The sequence below is a fragment of the Lepisosteus oculatus genome, chromosome 3, assembly GCF_040954835.1.
Source record: "Lepisosteus oculatus isolate fLepOcu1 chromosome 3, fLepOcu1.hap2, whole genome shotgun sequence".
NCBI classification, from domain to species: domain Eukaryota; kingdom Metazoa; phylum Chordata; class Actinopteri; order Semionotiformes; family Lepisosteidae; genus Lepisosteus; species Lepisosteus oculatus.
In genome coordinates this window covers 28,019,616-28,038,833 of record NC_090698.1, presented here as the reverse complement: position 1 = coordinate 28,038,833, position 19,218 = coordinate 28,019,616, and the positions used below count along the sequence as shown (strand labels likewise).

Genomic DNA, 19,218 nt, shown 5'->3' with positions numbered 1-19,218 from the left:
ATATGAGCTAGTTCAATTTTATTGCCGTGCACATGTTGTGAGTAACAATTCAAGTAAGATCAAATGCCAATAATATTTTCCTATCTTGCCAGGGTAAATGGCAGTGCCCTAGTATCACTGTTTGTCCATCTCCATCGCAGAGAAGTTGGCAAATGAACTTCTGACCTCCTAAACTCCTAGTCTCTCCCACAGAGTCAGAAAAGGTAGGAAACTAATCAAGAGCAGTTTTGACAGGGCATACAAAGACAGATCTGTACTAAACCTGATAAGAACCTTTAAGGCAGTTCTAATATTCATCACTATTTTCTAACCAGCACAGGTTTCTGTTTCATGTTGTTTTTTGTCATAAAAAGCTTTAGGTAGAAACTAATAGAAAAGTTATTTTTTCAATAGAAAATCCACTTTGCACTGCAGACTTGACTGCCACTCACCTCCTGTGTGTTCTTCTGTGTTGTTCTGAGACATTATTCCAATTGTTCTAATGTACTGTGTATTGCGTATTGCGTATTGCGTATTGCGTATTGTTCTAGTGTATTGTGCACTGCAGCCCAGGAGGAACTATATTTCCTTCTCTCTTGTACATTGCATAAGTGCAGAATGACAATAAAATGAACCTTAGAAGGGTTAGTTTGTAATGAAACTAAAAAGGAACACGTGAATAATAGAGTTAGTGAGACAGATAAGATGGAAAAGAATGTGGAGAGGCAGTAAAATTGGTTTTCCTCAAATCCTTGAGTTTGCATTGTTTTTTAAATGAAATTTTAAAAAGTAGCTACAAATGTGTCCTCTGAGGAAATAACAGATAGGTGGTAATAATAATAATAGTAATATCATTGTCATAAATGCACCTTAATTAATTATACGGATAACTTTTTCAGCACAAAAGATCCCCCAGCAGACTGGGAGGGGACACACTTTAATCACTACTGCAGTGTGGTATCTTACACACTAAGCACCTGCAGCCTCAAAACAAAGCAGATCAGGTGGAGACGCCGAATAATGGGTGACCAAATTGGGCTTAATAGCACGAAGCAGAATTTAGCCAGATCACAGAAGTTAAAAATCACACCTGGGTCAGGACATCTGTCATCCTAAGGAGTTTAATGTCTGAAGGATGGAACAAGGACTTCTAAGTTGCAATGCTGGGGCAGCAACACTTACACAGTAACCTGGTTTTCTTAAGAGTTCTCCATGTCAGTATTGACCAGCCTCTATTTGCCTCTGAAATCTGAAAAGATTAGTCTATGGGGTAGAAACACTGCTCCTTAGAGAATAAGGATATGTTTGTTCTTTGATAGAACTTTGCATTGGTTTCCCAAAGGGGGAAGCGGAAGATGGAGACCTAAAATAATTTTCATATACTGGGATGAAAATACATTCTTTGATGTATACTATACATCTTCAGAGGATTGAAGCCTTTTCTTCAGAGTAACCAAACAATAACAGGTGAGCGATTATGGTCTCAACTAAAAGGAAAGACACTTTTGAATTGACAAGGGTGACAAGGGTGAATAGCGTCCGCTATTGTCAGTGCACAGTGAATATGAGGTGAAACCTGAATTGTAAAGTCACCCACCTGGTTTTCAGACAACCACATAGCAGTCAGTTGGCTCAATTTGGTGAAGCTGAAGGGCAAATTCTTTAACCTGGTAGAATGAGAGTTGCATGTTATGGCACTTTTTATTTAAAAAACTGTATATCACATCAACCGCAACAAGGGCCTGATAGAAGCTGACCATGTTAACTTCAAATAATGTAAAACACCAGGCATACCTGGTGCTTTGAAAACAAAATTTAGACAGTTCATTCTTTTTATTGGCGACCATCGGTTTCCCAGTGATTTAAAATTCCCTGCAGAGCCATGTCTAAATTCTGAGGGATTATGTCATTAAAGATCCATTAACAACACACTGTTTTCTCTCCCATAGAGAACATTTGTCACCAAACAATCACAAATAAGCATCCACACAAACAAATGCATCTCAATTATGTTGTATTTAATGTAACTGTTTTCCCGAGAGTGAAATTAAAAACAGTGATTCCTTCTGGCTTTCCTGAACATTTCTGTACTTGGAATGGTTGGATAATCCCCTATCACCATATATTTACAAGGGAAACCTCATCTTGACAGGTTTGGCTTCTGCAGTGTTTGCTGATCCAGTTGATTTCCCAGCAGGGGTAAACAGAGGCAGTGATCTTAATAAAGAATGAAGATCAGCATTAAGATACCACTGGGATGTAATAAAGAACCTGTCAAAGTGACTAAAGCTGAACAAATGAAGAAAATGGGCACTGGAACTGGAGCTGTATGGAAAACCATCTAAGACTGTGGATAATAACAAATGGTGGCTAAAAATACATCTTCAAAATGTGCCAATGAAATCTCGCTCTATCTGTCACACCCAAGACACTTTTAAAAGCCATACATACATGTTACATTCCATGAATTCCAATAGATATCTTGGAATATGGTGAAGGCAAGTCCAAGACAAAATCCCATCACTATCGTTTTGGGTTTACTAATTTCCACTACAGTATGCACCAAGTGTACACTCCAGGTACAATTAAATCATTTCTATTTCTCTTTTTTGATGTTTTGATGGCTTCCGTCACCATCTTTAATTCTTAAACTGGCTACAAATTATTAACTATAGGGAACCACTAGACCAATCAACTCTGAATCAGAATCGCAGAACATTTTTTGCAGATGATCCTGTCAATAAGATGTCCACAAAATACACCAAATACTCCATTTGGAAGACCACAAAACTGAACAAAAAAATAGATTTTTGGTTTAAGAAGAGAAAAAGATCCCTCTTTTTGTTGTAAAAGAGGAATACTAAGGACCATATATTGACATAACAAGCTTTGCTATCAAGTCTATGGTGTCCGTTATGGGAGAAATATAATTGCAAGCACTGTTCCAGGACTACACTATCCATGTCAACCACCAGAAACACAGTTCTGCTTTTATTAGTGAATAATGTTCAATACAAAGGAGTAAACTAAACCTCACAGGGGATGACACAGAAAGTACCTCAAAGATGGCGCTCAACTGTTAACATCATAAAACACCACTGAACCTGTACTGATTTCACTACTGCTGCACCAGAAGTGCTGGCCTAGAGTTGATCCAGTTCTGGTCTGTTTCCAAGGCTCATGGTTCACTCACTGCAGGTTTGTGCTGGATGAGCTACTCCAGAACCCACACAAGGCACCTTCAGAGTACATTCTCTTCTTGACTTCCAAAATATCATTAGCTGGCTAAATGAATGTACTGCAGTGGAGCAATGGTGTAGTACATACCATCGTTGCTTTGCAGCACTGGGTCCCTGGATTTAATTCCTGGGTTGCTATCTGTGTTGAGTTTGTATATTCTCTCTGTGTTTACATGGGGGTTTCCTACAGGTGCTGGTTTCCTCCCACAGTCCAAAGACATACAGGTAGGTTAAGAGGCTTCTGGGAAAATTGGCCCTGGTGCAAGTGTGTGCATGTCTGTGTGTGCCCTGCAGTGGATGTCCAGGGTGTACTCTGCCTTTTGCCTGTTGCTTGCTGGGATAGGCTCTGGTTCCCCCACAATCCTGTATTAGATAAAGTGGTTAAGAAGATTGCTTGGCCACGAACAGGACATCCAATTTGTCCTCAATTTGTAGTCCAAGTAAAGAAAAAAATAATTTGGGAAAATATTGAGATATTAGAAGTATAACTCACTTGTTGTCACTGAGATTGATAACTTTTAGTCTCTGCATGTCTCCCATTTCCTCAGGCAGGTGCTCCAGTTTGTTGGAGTGTAGGAACAACACTGTCGCATTCTTCCAGTTCCCAATCTGCAGTTGTGCAACGAGATGCAGCATTCAATTTATTTTCTTGTGAAGAATAGTAAAGCATATTTGTATATGGAGCTCTCATGTTAAAAAATACTTAAACAATGACCTGTGTAGGTTAGAGAAAACAAGCTCTGTAACAATAATTGTAAATGTTTTTAAAGATCATTGCATAAGCACTACATTACATAGAGAGATTTAATTGGAACAGGCGATAAGGTTGTTTATTTCTTGCTAAATGTTTATTCTGGTGTACATTACTCAAGAAAAATAAATAAAGGAACATTATATCCTGCTTATCAAGAAAACAAAGCATTTGTACCTCAGGTATGTTAATGGAAATGCAAAGCACCTGTCACAGTGCAGAGTTTGTTTTCATGCAAATGTACCTTATTCCATGCAAACTTAAATTTAAGAGTAACATTTTCATGAAATGCCATAAGACAGTGCCTAGAAAACAACAGTTCCTTTTATTGCAGTTATGTTTTGGTAACATGGCAGGCTCAAAATCGTAAGAATTATACTGCTTTAAACATGGATTGAAATGTCAAATTGTATCTGAAGAATACAATCACACATTTTTTATTTAAAAGGAAAAAAACATAGGGCATGAAGCTTTGAATTAAAAATATTTGTCATCAAACACAATAAGCATTTGTGTTATAAGCACCTTATTACTTAACACTATGACAGAGTACTTTTATCTGAAAATAAAACTGTAGGCCAGGGTTAAATGGCCTCTTGAACATTCAGTAATGGCTAACTGCACAATACAAGAGGACAAGGACAAGAGAGTTTTACGTTTTACGTTTCAATTTCTGACATTTTGCGCAAAAAATAGAATTTATTTTAACAGCGATACCAGTTTCCCTCTTTTCAGCCTGAAACGGGCTCATGTCTTCACTGTAAGTCTGTCATCGAGGAAAAATCCTGGGAAACACTCAGCTTTTCTCGGAATTTCTAAACAGCAGTATTCCATTGGTAGCATATCATTATCAACACATTATATCTCATTAAAAAATAAAATTTTTCAACAATAAACCCAATTTTGTGGATGAAGCTTAAATTCTGAGCCATCAGATGACTCTTTTGATGCCATTACCTCAGGAGGCAGCTGTGTCAGAAAGTTGTGATCTGCAGCGAATGTGCGCAGGTTGGTGCACTGCCCTATGGATGACGGCAAAGCTTCAATTTCGTTAAAACTGCAGTCCAGCTCATCCAGTGCCAAGAGGCTGAAAACGGGAGGGCAAGAAACAAATCAAAATTGACCCCTGCTGAGATTATACAATCTAATTATTTAATTGAGCCTTCTTTCAATGCGTGTTAATTAATGCTGAAGCAAATCTGAGTCAAGTGCTTTGTTAGACGGACTTTCTTTCCCAAAATAAAAAAACAAAAAGTTGAGCTCACATTTCAAGAAGTATCCAACCATTCTCTTGCAGAATAAATGTAAGATCAGCACTGCTTTTTCAAAAGCTGGCCTCACACTTCCCGGGATCAAAACCATCACTGAAACAGGTTCTTCCAATATCTTATACAGATATTTATTGCAGGCAGAGGACTGCCATTCATACTTACATTCATCAGAAAAATGGGAAAAAAGCAAAATAGGAAACAAACTGAGACATCTTCAAATATTGCTGAAAAGATGCTGAATAAAACACCAAAGTGCTGAATTAGGGGTTTGTGTAGTAGAGCTATAAATACAAAGGATTTCGATGTCAGCTGTTGTCAGAGATCTCAGTATGTTTCCAAATACAGAGCTATAGACCTGAGACATACCAGTCTAGCCCATGGATTTTTTCTCTGAGACTCCAGATTTTTAAATATCAGGCTCCATAGCCTGAGTAGATCCCTATATCACATCAAGAGAAGGTTGCCAGTGGGGCTTCAGATATTGCAAAACCTCCGATGTCGTTCCCTCCGACCAAAAGCCTTGTTCACAGATCTCTACTGTTTCTAAGGAGCATGGTGTGTACAAACATTCTTATACCCTTCATTAGTTACCAAGCTCAAATTTATGGAGAGATTGATTAAAGGAAGACTGAACCTTTTCTATTCAAAAGTCAATTTCTTTTCAGTCCAAGTTCCCTCCTGTGTGGCACTTGGACTGAATGCTGACCTGCGGGAGCTGCTATCTCCAGAACAAGACCCACACTTTCGCTCACCAGAATCTGTCAAGACCTTCAGTATGTTAGGAACATTTCGGAAGTCCCATAAAATGAATGTGTAAAGGTTGATCCATCAACTATACACAAGACCGGCCAGACAGGAGGCACAAAAAATATTTGAACTGACTATAATCAACTCGGTCACAAGAAGATAAAGGGTTTAATGTTCATCTGGCTGTCTGCTTCAACATTCAAAGCCTATATAACGGCCTCATACATATCCCATTCAGATTGTTTTGCTCTACAAAACAGAATTTAATTCTTAAAACTAGTAAAAAAAAGATAAAGCATAACTGTAATTATGAGTGACTGAATGTAAAGCACAAATAAGAAGTCAAAAATTAAATAGGTTTAATCAGTTTGGTTTACAGTCTTTACAGGGATTACAACAGACTCTTTGCAATCCCATATTTATAATCCTTACAGTGGCTTTCACTAATGCAGCACTGATAAACAAACTGAGGTAAGGCGATTCAATAGTCATAATTAGGGTCACTGGAAAGAGGGAATTTATTATCACAAAAAACATCTGAAAGCAAATCTAAATTTTCAGAAACAAGAGAAGAGTTTCACCTCCGAGTGAAGATTCTGCCTGTTTAATTTAGGATAGGTTTCAGGCTATTGTATAAATAGCAGGACCATGATTAAACTTTAATCCCTTTCTTGGTCCATATGGACAACTACTTTCTCCACTTACAGTAGTGCTAAGTCCCTATAAACGGCTTTAGTCTCTATAAAACAATGTCCTGCTTTGTTTAATCCACAATGTTTAATCCAACTGTCTGGATTTCAAAGGTATTTATAGCAAATAAAAGCAACTAAAATCCACAAGTGTCACAACAAAATACTCAGACAGAATGGATTAGTGTTCATCATCGGCTAGTACTGCTGAAAAGATTGAGGCTGTTCTACAGAGCACCCAAAACCAATCCGTAAAGCAGTGGAGGAAAATTAGTTAGGTCTCCAGTGAGCTCAAGTGTCATATGACGTTTACATCACTACTTTCAAATACCCAGGACAGGTGTTTACTAATGCAGTAGATGAATATAAGGAACAATGGAGCCTAAATTCCAAAGAAAAAACATGCTCAGACGTATTCCTGTCAAGTAAATCTGGTATAACAGTTTAAATACACACCCTCCTATAGAATCTGGCAGGTACATTAGCTGGTTCTCATCAACTTTCAGCGCAGATAATTTCTTCAGAGATCCTGTCCAAAAAAAAGCAAATTAATCACAAATAAATACATGTACAAACATAGTTTACTGTAAAAAGGCACTGTCTTTAGTAAAGGCACTTTTATAATATTATTTTCCCAATATTATCTTATAATATTGTGAGGAAAAAGATTTTCAAGATGCAAGGGAAAAAGGTGCTTGTGAAAATCTAAAAATCTTACAAAGAACACACAAATACTTCTGCAGATCCTTGAGTTTTGTCCATGTTGATATGAGTTAGGAAAAAAAGGAACAGCTGCTAATGAGAATTTACAGCATATAGAATGTTATACAATTATGCTCTACTGAAATTCTCCTCATCACAATACCAAAGGCTTTTAGTGTTGCTGTTCTGTAATGCAATTCTCATTTAAATAAAAAAAGTAAAAGAAAGCAAAGACAAAAAGCAACTTCTTAACTTCCCAAAAAACATGTTCCCATGGCACCAAGTGTAACTATCTTTGTTGTGACAGAAATTAACTATAAGTAGTTACTAACATGGATAACTTGGATTTCTCAGGCTAGTGGGCTGTCTTTCATTCCTTAACTGAGGTTGAAAACTGTAATATGGCATTTGTAATGAAAACATCTACTGAGCCCTGTTATACATCTATATTTAATCAAAAGTTCACCTAAAGGGCATTTTACATTTTTAACAAGGTAATTATACTGCATATATCCTGAATGGCTACATTTAACACAATAACGACTTCAGGCTAAAAATGATTTTGAAGACTAGCAAGCAGACATCATTGGTGAGGCATAAATCTCTGAATTAAGCTGCTGTGCTGATGAATGGCTTATGGATCTGTAGTGAAGGAAACGGCAAATACAACACAAAGCTGTTTCTTTAATCAGAAAGTGACTCTACGCAAAATCCTTACTCAGCTATGAGAACAAAACAGCTACCAAACACAGTGGTCTTTTATTCAATATACATAGCTATCCCATTTAAATGCATTAAATGACCAAGTGTAATGAATACAATAATGTATTAAATTAACAACATCTCCTTTTCAGCCACAGTTTAAAAGTCTTAAAGTATACTGTCTATAATCTTTCAGACAACCATAATGTACAAATGTATTAATAAAAGCCTACAAGTTTTAAAACAAAAAAGCCCAATTATGATTACTGGTAAGCAATTTCAAAATTGCTCAATATTTGGAAAACTCTGATCTAAAACATAAATATCTCATTGTATGTCCTTGATCATATTTCTGTTTTCTCTTGGAATCCCTTGTCCAGAATTGCTTCTTCAGTGCGGATTCTAGAGTTACGACAAGTGACATTTACAGAAATACTCAATTTTATGGAACATCTTTTAGTCAAGGCAGACTACAAATGGCAATATTATACATGCTCTACATAAACCCTAACATGCAAAATATATAGGAGTTAATATAGGGCTAATTTTTCTATATGAACTTGTGAGAAAAGAATAACACTAGGAAAGAGGTGAAATACTTTAGTAAAATAACAGCAATGGATTTTAAAACATACATCAGTGACTGTCGAACTGATATTGGGAATAAAGGATTAAAACAGAACGTTTTCACATCCCAATAAAACTGGACTTATTTAAAGAAAAAAAGCGGAGAATATTATAGAATAAAACACATCATGGGACTTTGGTTCCTCTCTTGTTGAGTTAAGAATAGCTTCAGGCTATGAGAAAGGTAATGTGAAAGACTGTAACTACACCCACTCTGACCACATTACACAATAGACACCCAGACAGAAATTCCCCCACTACTAAACTTCCCGAAAGCAAATTCACTCATGATCACCAGAGTCCTTGACTTTAAGAGAGCAAGAACAAGAGGATTCAGTCCTTAAAAGCCTGCAGGTCAGTCTAGGCTCCACTGAAGAAGCCTTTAGAGAATCAAAGTATTTTCAAAGATTAAAGAGATACGACCATCATGTTTCATTGAGTGGTCCTTTTACTAGCATGGGCAGTGTGTAACACTACACACATCCATTCTGATTTTTGAACTCACAGAATCCCAAAGCTGCCTGGAAAGCGAGAGGAACCCACACACAAACCACTTTTATAATGCTTCATAAAGATTGAAAAAGGACAGTCGTTGGTAAAAGTGTACTAACCAATTGACCCAGGAAGTTGGGCCAACGCGTTGTTTGAGAGAAGCAAGTCCTGCAGGTTTTCACAACCAGCTATCCGATCGTCAATCATCTCAATGTTGTTCTTGGACACATCTAGGTAGGTCAGCTGCTTTAATGACCCAATTAACTAAAGGGAGAGACAGAACGAATTTGGGATAAATTGCTATGTAAAAGCAGAAGAAAGGGGTAAGATATAAGCAATCCGTCAGATCTGTTACAGGACAACCAACAGGCATCACATGTGGAATTAACTCTATTCTGTGGAAGTACAATTTCCAGTTTCTGCTTTTACATGTAAAAAGAATAAGCACAACCAAGAGAGAACCATCCAGGAACTATTTATGCACCGGCAGATTAAAAGCCAACAAAATAATCTTCCCACTTTAAATAAGTGAAAGCCCCACACAGATTTCAAATGCATTCCGGTCATGCAGTAATAACCGTTAGTTAAACATCAACAGGCTTCACCCTGTGCGCTGTAGCGAAGCTAAATCAAAACATGGAGTGAAAGCGAGAGAAAATGGTTTCAATACAGCAGATCAGGAAGAAAAAAATTGGCAAAATGCTCTCTCTCAAAACTAGAAAAAAGTATTTGCAAAACTGCGCAAGCAGTAGCAAGCCCCCTTTCAAAGATCACAGTGGTATATTTAAAATCACAGGATTTCTTTGATACTGTCTCAATTTGATTAATTCACTCTAATTTCAGCATTACTTTCCTGTTTTGATTACATTTCTGTCCTCTACAAATTTCTTTGTAAACTCATTTTGACCTTTTTTAAGCAATGAGAATTTCAATGATCAAATAATTGTGCAGCCGCAAAGATAAAAGAGCTACCTGTTGGCATGTCTTAGCCACCCTTTTCCCCAAGATATGGGCCATATTTTGGAATAATTTAATCACATTTATAAACCTGAAGTTAAAATTTTCAAAACATTTAGAATTCAAAGTAACAGTCCCCTAATAATCTTACAGAAGGAATAACTTAGAAATAAGAAATTAAATATATACAATCTTTAGCATTTGGAAAAATATACTTTACAGTGCTTCTGATTAAGAATACTTCACATATCTGTAAATTATTTCCAAATATTACATAGATCAGCACAAACACATTTAACCCATAATAATCTAGTATTATTTAGCATGCCTAAAAGAAGAAAGGATTGTACAGTATAAGCAAACTAACATTAAAACATACATTTCAAATATTTTGCACCCACATAAGTTTTAGGCAAGATTAAAGCAGTGTCACTTCAGAAACATGCTGACGATTACTGAAAGCAAAATTTATACATACCCCTGGTAGAAATGTCAGTCTGTTCCCATCAATCCAAAACTCCTTTAACCCTGTGAGCTGTTCCAAAACTTCAGGCTGAGCAGAAAAGAGACGATAACACAAAATATTCTCATATACTTCCAGACAAAATACATAAATACATCAAATAAAATACATTTGAGTTTAAACACAAACCATCAAAAATTTGTGAATACCAATTATTAATACTCAATTGCACACAATTAACACAAACTATCATTTTCGCCCATGGCGAGACCAGCGGTTTGCAACAACATGGGGACCATACAGTACATAAATGACAAAGTCACGTGTTTAATTTCAATTTGTAAAATTTTGTCAAACTGTCAATTTATTTTGTTACTGAGATTTAATAACCGGTCTGAGAAACTGGGACTGCAGATTAGGCTCTCTGGTATCTCCTGTATCCACATGGGCAGAAGGACTTGAAGTCATGCTGCTCTGACACAGGAGAGACAGAAGAGCAAAAGTTTCTCTCACTGGTCTCTCTGAAGCAAGTTGAAAGACTCACTCCTGTACCAAGAGAACCCTAGCCAGCTAATACCCTTCCTACACCATGGAGGGACCATGTCAAGACAATTAGAATTCCCAGGCTCAGACTAGCCAAAACTAGGCCACAAAACTCATCCCAGCACCCGTGCTATTTGAGCCATCTCCAGCTCCACAAACTTTCACAACCCCCCAAACTAAAAAAAACAATTTAAGAACCAGCTAGAAATACCATCCTTAAGTCTTCATCTCAACCTTTAAAAAAGCAAAAGTATTTTTTAACATTTTGGACCAGTGCTTAAAGCAGTCCCTTCTGATCTACTACTGGCAAGCCTGCATTGAAATCAAACTCTGCATTAATGGCTCATATCGTACAAAATCACACATCCTGCAGAGTTTTTCTGAACTGACCATGCGATGAAAAGCAATGTCTCCCAGAGCACAGACTTTTATTATGAAAAAAGAACAGAGCTTAGACTGAACACAGCATGTTGTTATCTAGTTTCCCACTGATGAAAAGGGAATTAAAGATAATGTGGCCTGATCTGATCCCCCATTTCCTCCCATTGCTGCAGATACTCACCACTTCTGTGAACTCATTGCTTCCCAGGTCCAGGCGCTCCAGCTGGGTCAGTTTATGGATGCTTCTGCAAGGAGAGAGGAACTTGGTAGCTTTGCACAGCATTTCATCAACAGACAGAGTCCAGGGTTATAAAAAAACCTCACACAAGGTCCTCCAAATCAAGACAACATTTTGAAAGAGATGAAGCCAGCACACATTTTTAATAAGTGACCATACCCTTATGATTCTACATTAGAGCTCTCAAGACCTGAGCCCTTCAAAAGCCTCAAACCCAGTCCATGACTGATGTAGAGGTTCCATTCCTGAGGTCTCGTTCAAGATATTTCTAAATAAAACATTTCACTTGATGAAAAAACATTTTATAATCCTCTAATTAGAATAAACACCAAAATAGAGCACACACTTAAAAATATATGGTAAATAAAATGACACATAAGAGACACAGAATTGAGAAAGAGACGATAATCAGTAGAAACATGAGCAAAAACAAAGCAAAACAGAGTCCTGGTGGATTCTGGTGGACAGCTCATTACGCTTCCTCCATGCTATATATCTGCACAAGGAACTTGCTGCACGACTTGCTATGTACTGTACTTATATGAAGTATACTGTACTTCCCACAACTCAAAAACTTAATCATGGAATCTATGAGATACATAAAGTCTTTCTTTACTTTGATCTTGCAAGACCTACAGGGGAGTGTATATTAAAAGGCAGCTGTTAGGAGCACACCAATGACCAAACTGATATGAATGCTGCCAGGGTCTTTCCTGGACAGTTCAGTAGCAGCTAACATCCGAGAACAAGCTAAAAACTCACCAGGTGTTGGCGCAGGGTACAAGCTGGCAGCCGTGCATCAATTACACTGAAAACTCTTCAATGGTAGGTTTACCTTAAAAAGGAGGTGTTCTGGGGCCACTAATGAGAGCACATTTAAATCTATAATCTAGGCATCACAGGTTCAATCTTGCCCTATGTTACAAGGCAACTGAGACCGAGATTCCCCAACAGGTAGCACAACAATACTGGAGCCGCCAGTATAGGGCTGTGTAGCCCTGTGCTGTGTGAAAAATCAACTGGCTTGAGGTGGGGTGCACTGGAGGAGGCTGCCATCACTTCCTCGGTCATTCTGCCTGTGAGCAGTCACAGGGCCCGTAGCCATAGCTGTACAGCATAAATATGTGGTGTAAAATCTTGATTTTGGTATAAGGTTATAGGCATTCATATAAAGGAAAACTGAGCTTTTATTGGCCAGTTATTAGAGTTTATTGGGGACAGAAGAAGAAAATAGAGGACGCAGCCTATTAGTAAGTTCTGCCCTCAACCGTGTACCCCAAGACACTTCTCCCTGGGTCAGAGATCAACTAAAACTTCTCTCATACTAGACAAATTAGTAAAAATGTCCCTGAATAAGAACATAAAATACTGCTCAGCTAAATACGTTCGATTAAATGTCTCACAATGGCGATTCTAAAAAGGTTTCTTATAAAGCTCTTCACTAAAATGTATTTCAATATCTTAAAAAAAAACCTTTCCAGATAATTTCCATTCTTCTTGCATTAAACACAAAGCACCCAATTCCATTCAGTTCCAGTCAATGAAGTAATTAATCAGTTTCAATTGAACAGTAACTTCTAATTAATTAGATTTGAATTAGAGCTGTCAAGCGATTAAAACAATTGAAATTAAACTGGAGATTTAAAAACGCAATCTCCCAATTGCATATTTCATACTTTATGTAGAATACAGTAATTACTTCCTCTTAATGAGTGTGAGTCAACCCTACCACAAGCAAGAGTAGGGAAAGTAATTGTGCATTACAGCACTTAAATTTTACCTTTTATGTATAAAAAATTTTCACGCACAAAAAAAAAAACACCTTTGGCTCTCTTTACACATAAGAGAGTACTGTTGCCAAATGCCGGTAACATTTCACCCAATGAAAAATGGGTGTGACCTTTCAAGCATGGTCAGATCAACACAAGACACATGTCAGCAGTTCTTATTTCATACTTCAACTCCATCACTAAGCTCCTATACTAAGACCAAACTCACTAACTGATGAAACGGAGCTGTCACACAAAGCTGTTTCATTATTTCAAAGCTAATTTCTGTTCCTGCTACTGAACATTTCACCCAAGGTGAACTTCAACAAAACACCTTCAGACATCTGCAGCAACCTGCCCACTCTATTTAGAGAAGCACAATATTTCTACATTAAAATGCTGAAATGAAGCTGTAAAAAACATCCTGCGTCTCCATCTTATTTGGTACAATTTGGTGTTAAATTGCATTACAGCATGTACTGTAACAACAGTTTTGCTGACAAATCAATCAGCCTGAATGTCTAAAACATTATCTGTCCAGCACAGCATTTATCTTTCCTCTCCAAGAGGAGAGGTTTTTATTTTTTCAATCACTTGGCTGGATTAGCATTATACATTTCTGGCCATATATTAACTTGACATATTGTTGGCCAAAGAAAAGCCTGAATTAAAAAACAGTAAAATAAAACCCTGTAGTACATATTGATTTACAATGCACACACCATAAGCACAAAACCCACAGCAGACACCATTCACGCAGATCTTTAGTTGTGTATAATGACCTTTCACTTTACCTCAATACCGATTTGCAGGCTTTCTTATCATCATCACATTAACAATACACCAGCACCTTCTCTCAATTCCAAAATTAGCATGTGACCCAAGGTCACAAGAGCACTCAGGACTGTGTTTTAAATCTCCAGTTATTGACAATCTGTCACAATACAGTACTGAAGCCGTATCTTTGACTGCTTGAGCTCAGACAATAAGGTGTAAATATTGTGCAATTAAAATCTCAGCCTTCAAGAGTAATATAAATAGTTGTTAGTTCATATGGAATGCCTTGTTCTGGCTTTGACTGGAGTTTATTTTAAAATGCACACAATCAAACTGGGATTAACAGGAATGCACAACAGTCTAGGGGCTCAACATGAAACATTAATTAAAAAAATACTTTTGGGATGCATTCATTGGGGAATGGGGAGAACATACTGTTTGGAAAAAGATAAAAATAGTATGCTGCATGTACTCTTTCTATCCAGTTAAAACAGGACTTCAGGATTAGAATCCTTTATTACCGTTGTGTGAAACATGAAAAAACAACTGAGTTCAGGTCAGATGGCAGACAAACAAGATTGACTTCAAAACTTCAAAAACAGCTTGAAGGTATTAAGATCCATGCAGTCAATCAGTGAAGGAATACTGTAGAATCAAGTAAGCAAAGAACCACAGAAAGTCTAAATCTAATGTGTTATAAAACCTGTCAAGAGAAAGCCGCAGGAGACATGACTGAGTAACTATACAAACTATGGAACTACACAGCATGCAGTCAAATTGTCACAGATGTCCAAATAATACCAACCAACCTTGTTTTTAAGAACATAAGGCACACAGAAGTTTTATCAACTTATTAACTGCACTCTAAACTGCAACACCAATGTTATCAATAATAACTTTAAAATTCTTCAGCATCCCTCATATTTATCAACTGTACTACCTATTTAATGATAGCTTTGATAGCTGTATTTCACTGTTAAAAATAATGTGAATAACAGAATAACTTAGCGAAAATCTGGACTGATTAAAAAATTGTTTACAACTCGTTTTTTGTTGTCTTTTCTTTCAAGTCACCCACTCAATTCTGTAAAATTAAACAAAAAGGATTACTTCCCTCTTATGACATCTGTTGATCAGTTTATTATAATTGCAGTTTGAAACACTGAAGTTCCTATTTACACTATTAATAATCTCTAATACACACTACATTCCATAGCATACTAAAGACCAAAGTTCTCAAGGTTGAAAGAAGCAAGTTAATGCTTTGGTGGAGCAGAAAATAGACTTCACACCATCACACCATCATTTCAAGCAATATAAGAAGAACCTTTCATTTCTATATTTAATGCCAAACAGTCTTGCATCATTATTTGAAACAAAGAACAATAACAGCTTTTATTTTAAAGATGATCAGAACAGAAGATCTCCATTATAAAGGGTCATGAGCTTTAAACATCATCTACTGTATGAAGACCTGGTTAATTAAGCTGTTGCTTTGGCTTTTGTGACTGTCAGGTCAGAAGAGCTCTTTTCGTCTCTGGGCAGTTACTAACCTATTTTAGACCCTTAGCTTACTTAGCTTTTCAAAGAGTAAGGGCATATTCCTCTTAAACTTGCAACTGGTGTCAGTGAGATTTTGTATGAAAGAAATATCAAATTTCCAGAGAAAAGGGAAGCTACAGACCATTTTCAACCTCCCACTTTGAGTCATGGCAACTGACAAACTAGCACTTAGTCATATTCATGGGGAAAGCCATCTTAACTTTCTCATTTCACATTTTTAACCTTCTCTGTGGCTGGAGGAATCTGAATGAAGTACCTTGCTTGAGGAGACAACAGAAATGTCCCTCCCAGAGATACAAACCCACAACTTTCCAGTCAGGAGTCCAGAGTCCTAAACACCAGCCATTAACACCGTAATTGAGTATAAAGAGTATAAATCTCAAGCAAAACTCTAAGCTTGATCTCTTGTTACATCTCTGTTCTTTTAACAAAAAACACACTCAAACATTTGTACCATACTCCTTAGGTCAGAGCTTTCATTGAGAAGTAGAATGCAGAGGTGCTGGCACATGACTGTGTGGCATCTTTCAGGATTTCAGGCACTATCTTGTACAGAATGAATCCTCAACAGTGGTTCTCAAACTGTGGTACGCGTACCGGCAGTGGTACATGGAGTGCCGCCAAGTGGTACGCCAAATGACCCTGGAACTGTGTCGTGTGAGCTGAAAAATCGGGACAGGTTTTCATATTTTGTATTTTAATACGTGTCGAATACGCAGCCTACGTACTATTGTACGATACAGTGCGCGCTAATACTTCAGTGGACACAAGAGATATTCTGTAATTCTATACCACTCTATAGGAATGCGTGCTACGGATGCAAGTGACCAATTGTATTTAAAAAAAGCTACTGTATCTCCAGCAAATAGAGAGAAAGGAGAATGTGCGTGATTTTGGATCAATGCCAACATTGTAAACACAGGAATGCATAGAAATACGTGCTACGAACGCAGGTAATCTTGTGAGCACACGAAAGAGTGATAACAGAAAAATATTTAAGAACTGTTCTAATTTGAGAAAAATACACCGAGCGTCTCTGTGTTTCACTCCCATGCGCATGAAATAAAAACTTTAAATAAATACGGAAATAAAAACGGAAACGCAGAAAAATGCAAGCTTTTGTATTGCTAAAGCAGGTAAGCTACACTATTTTTGAAGAACCTTATTTACCGTTGGCAAAAGAGCCGACACGTATTATGTGTAGAGAAAAGGCTGCTAAACAGCTCGACCTGCTGTCCCCCCTGAAAGACACAGTCATTCATAGAATTGTTGAAATGAAGGATTATATCAAAAGTACACTGATAGAGCGCGTTAAGATGAGCAGATGTATTTCACTGCAATTACATGAGTCTGTAGTAGATTTGGCCAATTTGCTCGTTTACGTTAGATACGAGTTTGAGGGCATGTTCCATGAAGACTTTCTGTTCTGTAAACCGCTACCAACAGGAACTACAGGAGAGCACATATTTCAGCTTCTGAATGAATTTATCGTAGAGAATGGCCTCGACTGGATATAATGCGTCTGAGTTTGTACAGACGGTGCTAGAGCAATGACAAGCTGACATAACGGTGTAGTTGCACGAATTAGATAGGTTGCTCCAGAAATTAATGTACGCATTACAACATCCACCGCGAGACCTTTGCCGTCAAGAAAATGCCTGATGATTTAAAATCTATAAGACTCTGTTGTGAATTGTATCAAGGTTCGAAAAATTAATTCACATCTGCTTTGCTCAACTAAACAGGCTCACCCCTCTCACTGAAATGGTGCTTTTTTATTAGTTGTTGTTAATGTTTTTTTTTCGGTAAAACACTTTGAGAAGCCACCTTTAAAGGCGCTATATCAAATAAAGTTTATTATTATAATATTTATTATATGTATGTGTGAGTGTGTGTGCACGCACACTCATGTTGGTCATTGAGAATTTTGGGGGTTCCTATGAGATGATGACTTGTAGGTGGTACTTGGATGCTTTGGTTGGATTAGGGGTGGTACTTGGTCCAAAAAGTTTGAGAACCACTGCTCTACAAGGTAAATGCTGCTTTTTACAGGTTGGGTCACTCAAAAGTTAATTTTTAATCATTCCACATAATCACAAAATTTGGACCTGTTAGCCTTGAGCATGTGGTTATAACATTAGTGAATTTTGCGCACAAGCTTTTTCAATTTGTTAAAGCACCTGGAAATGCTTTGGTATGCAGGACACTACATGCACAACACAATTGCACTGCACATAAGTGCAATAAGCATTTTTGTACAAATCTGATACAGAACATGAAAGAATGCCTTCAAATTCAATAGTTAAGAGTTTGAAAATAGACAAATTTAGCACTTCAGACAACTCATGAAGTTGTAATGAAGCAACTCATTGCACCTGGGTAGTTTAAGCAAGAACCACTGACTCCTCCCAGGTTGTCCAAATCACACTGCAGGGACAGTGTGTCTACAGGTTTCCTGACCTTGGCAAATCAGTCCAAACAAACTGATTTAGGTCATTAAGAGTTCAGCTAGAATAAAAATGTTACAGAGACACTCCAAGGAGATGGATCACACTGATTCATATAATAAGAGAAAGAATAAAAAATATTCTGTAAGCTGGCTGTGGCCAGTAAAAATAACAAAAGTAGCATCTATAGAAAGTATAGCTTTAAACATTAAAACAAATAATCCTTTTTCCAAACCAGTTCAGTACGATGACTCAAGAAGCGGTCTACTTACTTTGGTAATATCTTTAACTGGTTCTCTCTTAATTCCAGAATCTGCAGTTTGGTCAATCTGAAAATCAAGCACAACAAAACTGAGCTACGAAAGTGAGCCCCTGAATGTCAATAATCAGAATGACTTAGTAGCACATCAGAACACAGCTTAAATAATTACAGTATGACAAAATTAATTCACTCTACTGTAAGCTAGGTGAGATTTCTACAAAACTATTTTCTAGAAATATGTAAAATAATTGAGGGTAACAGACAGAGGCAGAAAAAGATTAAAAAGATGGGCATAGTAACAATACAATAAAATGTTGTTGGTAGTATTGGTAAAGTTGGTATTATAATTACAGTGCTGAAAGTTCTTTATCTAAATTAAACATCATGTTGGAAAATATTAGTGAGCCTTTATCAGCTAATACTGCTTTAAGAGTCACCATAAACACAGACATAAATACACAGATACAAAGGTTAACCTTTGCACAAAAATATTAATTTGTTCTATTTAGCCAGTAGACTTTCTACATACAGTAACCGCAAAACAATATAACCTCACATTTTGAAACAATATTCTAACTTTATTAAAACTGCATGCATGCTGAATAAATGCTCAGGATTT

The 19,218-nt window shown here is 37.1% G+C and overlaps 1 protein-coding gene across 7 annotated transcripts in view; it reads right to left on the bottom strand.

The window, feature by feature from the left end:
- erbin (erbb2 interacting protein) overlaps positions 1 to 19,218 on the bottom strand; it is a 136,017-nt gene that overhangs the window by 35,525 nt on the left and 81,274 nt on the right. For all 7 annotated transcript variants that reach the window (XM_069187084.1, XM_069187090.1, XM_069187089.1 and 4 more), the window contains exons 8-15: positions 18,610 to 18,666; positions 11,725 to 11,788; positions 10,635 to 10,709; positions 9,319 to 9,463; positions 7,133 to 7,205; positions 4,927 to 5,056; positions 3,712 to 3,827; positions 1,577 to 1,646 (exon numbers count right to left, since the gene is read on the bottom strand). In XM_069187084.1, coding sequence (XP_069043185.1) covers positions 1,577 to 1,646; positions 3,712 to 3,827; positions 4,927 to 5,056; positions 7,133 to 7,205; positions 9,319 to 9,463; positions 10,635 to 10,709; positions 11,725 to 11,788; positions 18,610 to 18,666 — 730 coding nt within the window. The remainder of the gene's footprint in view (positions 1 to 1,576; positions 1,647 to 3,711; positions 3,828 to 4,926; positions 5,057 to 7,132; positions 7,206 to 9,318; positions 9,464 to 10,634; positions 10,710 to 11,724; positions 11,789 to 18,609; positions 18,667 to 19,218) is intronic.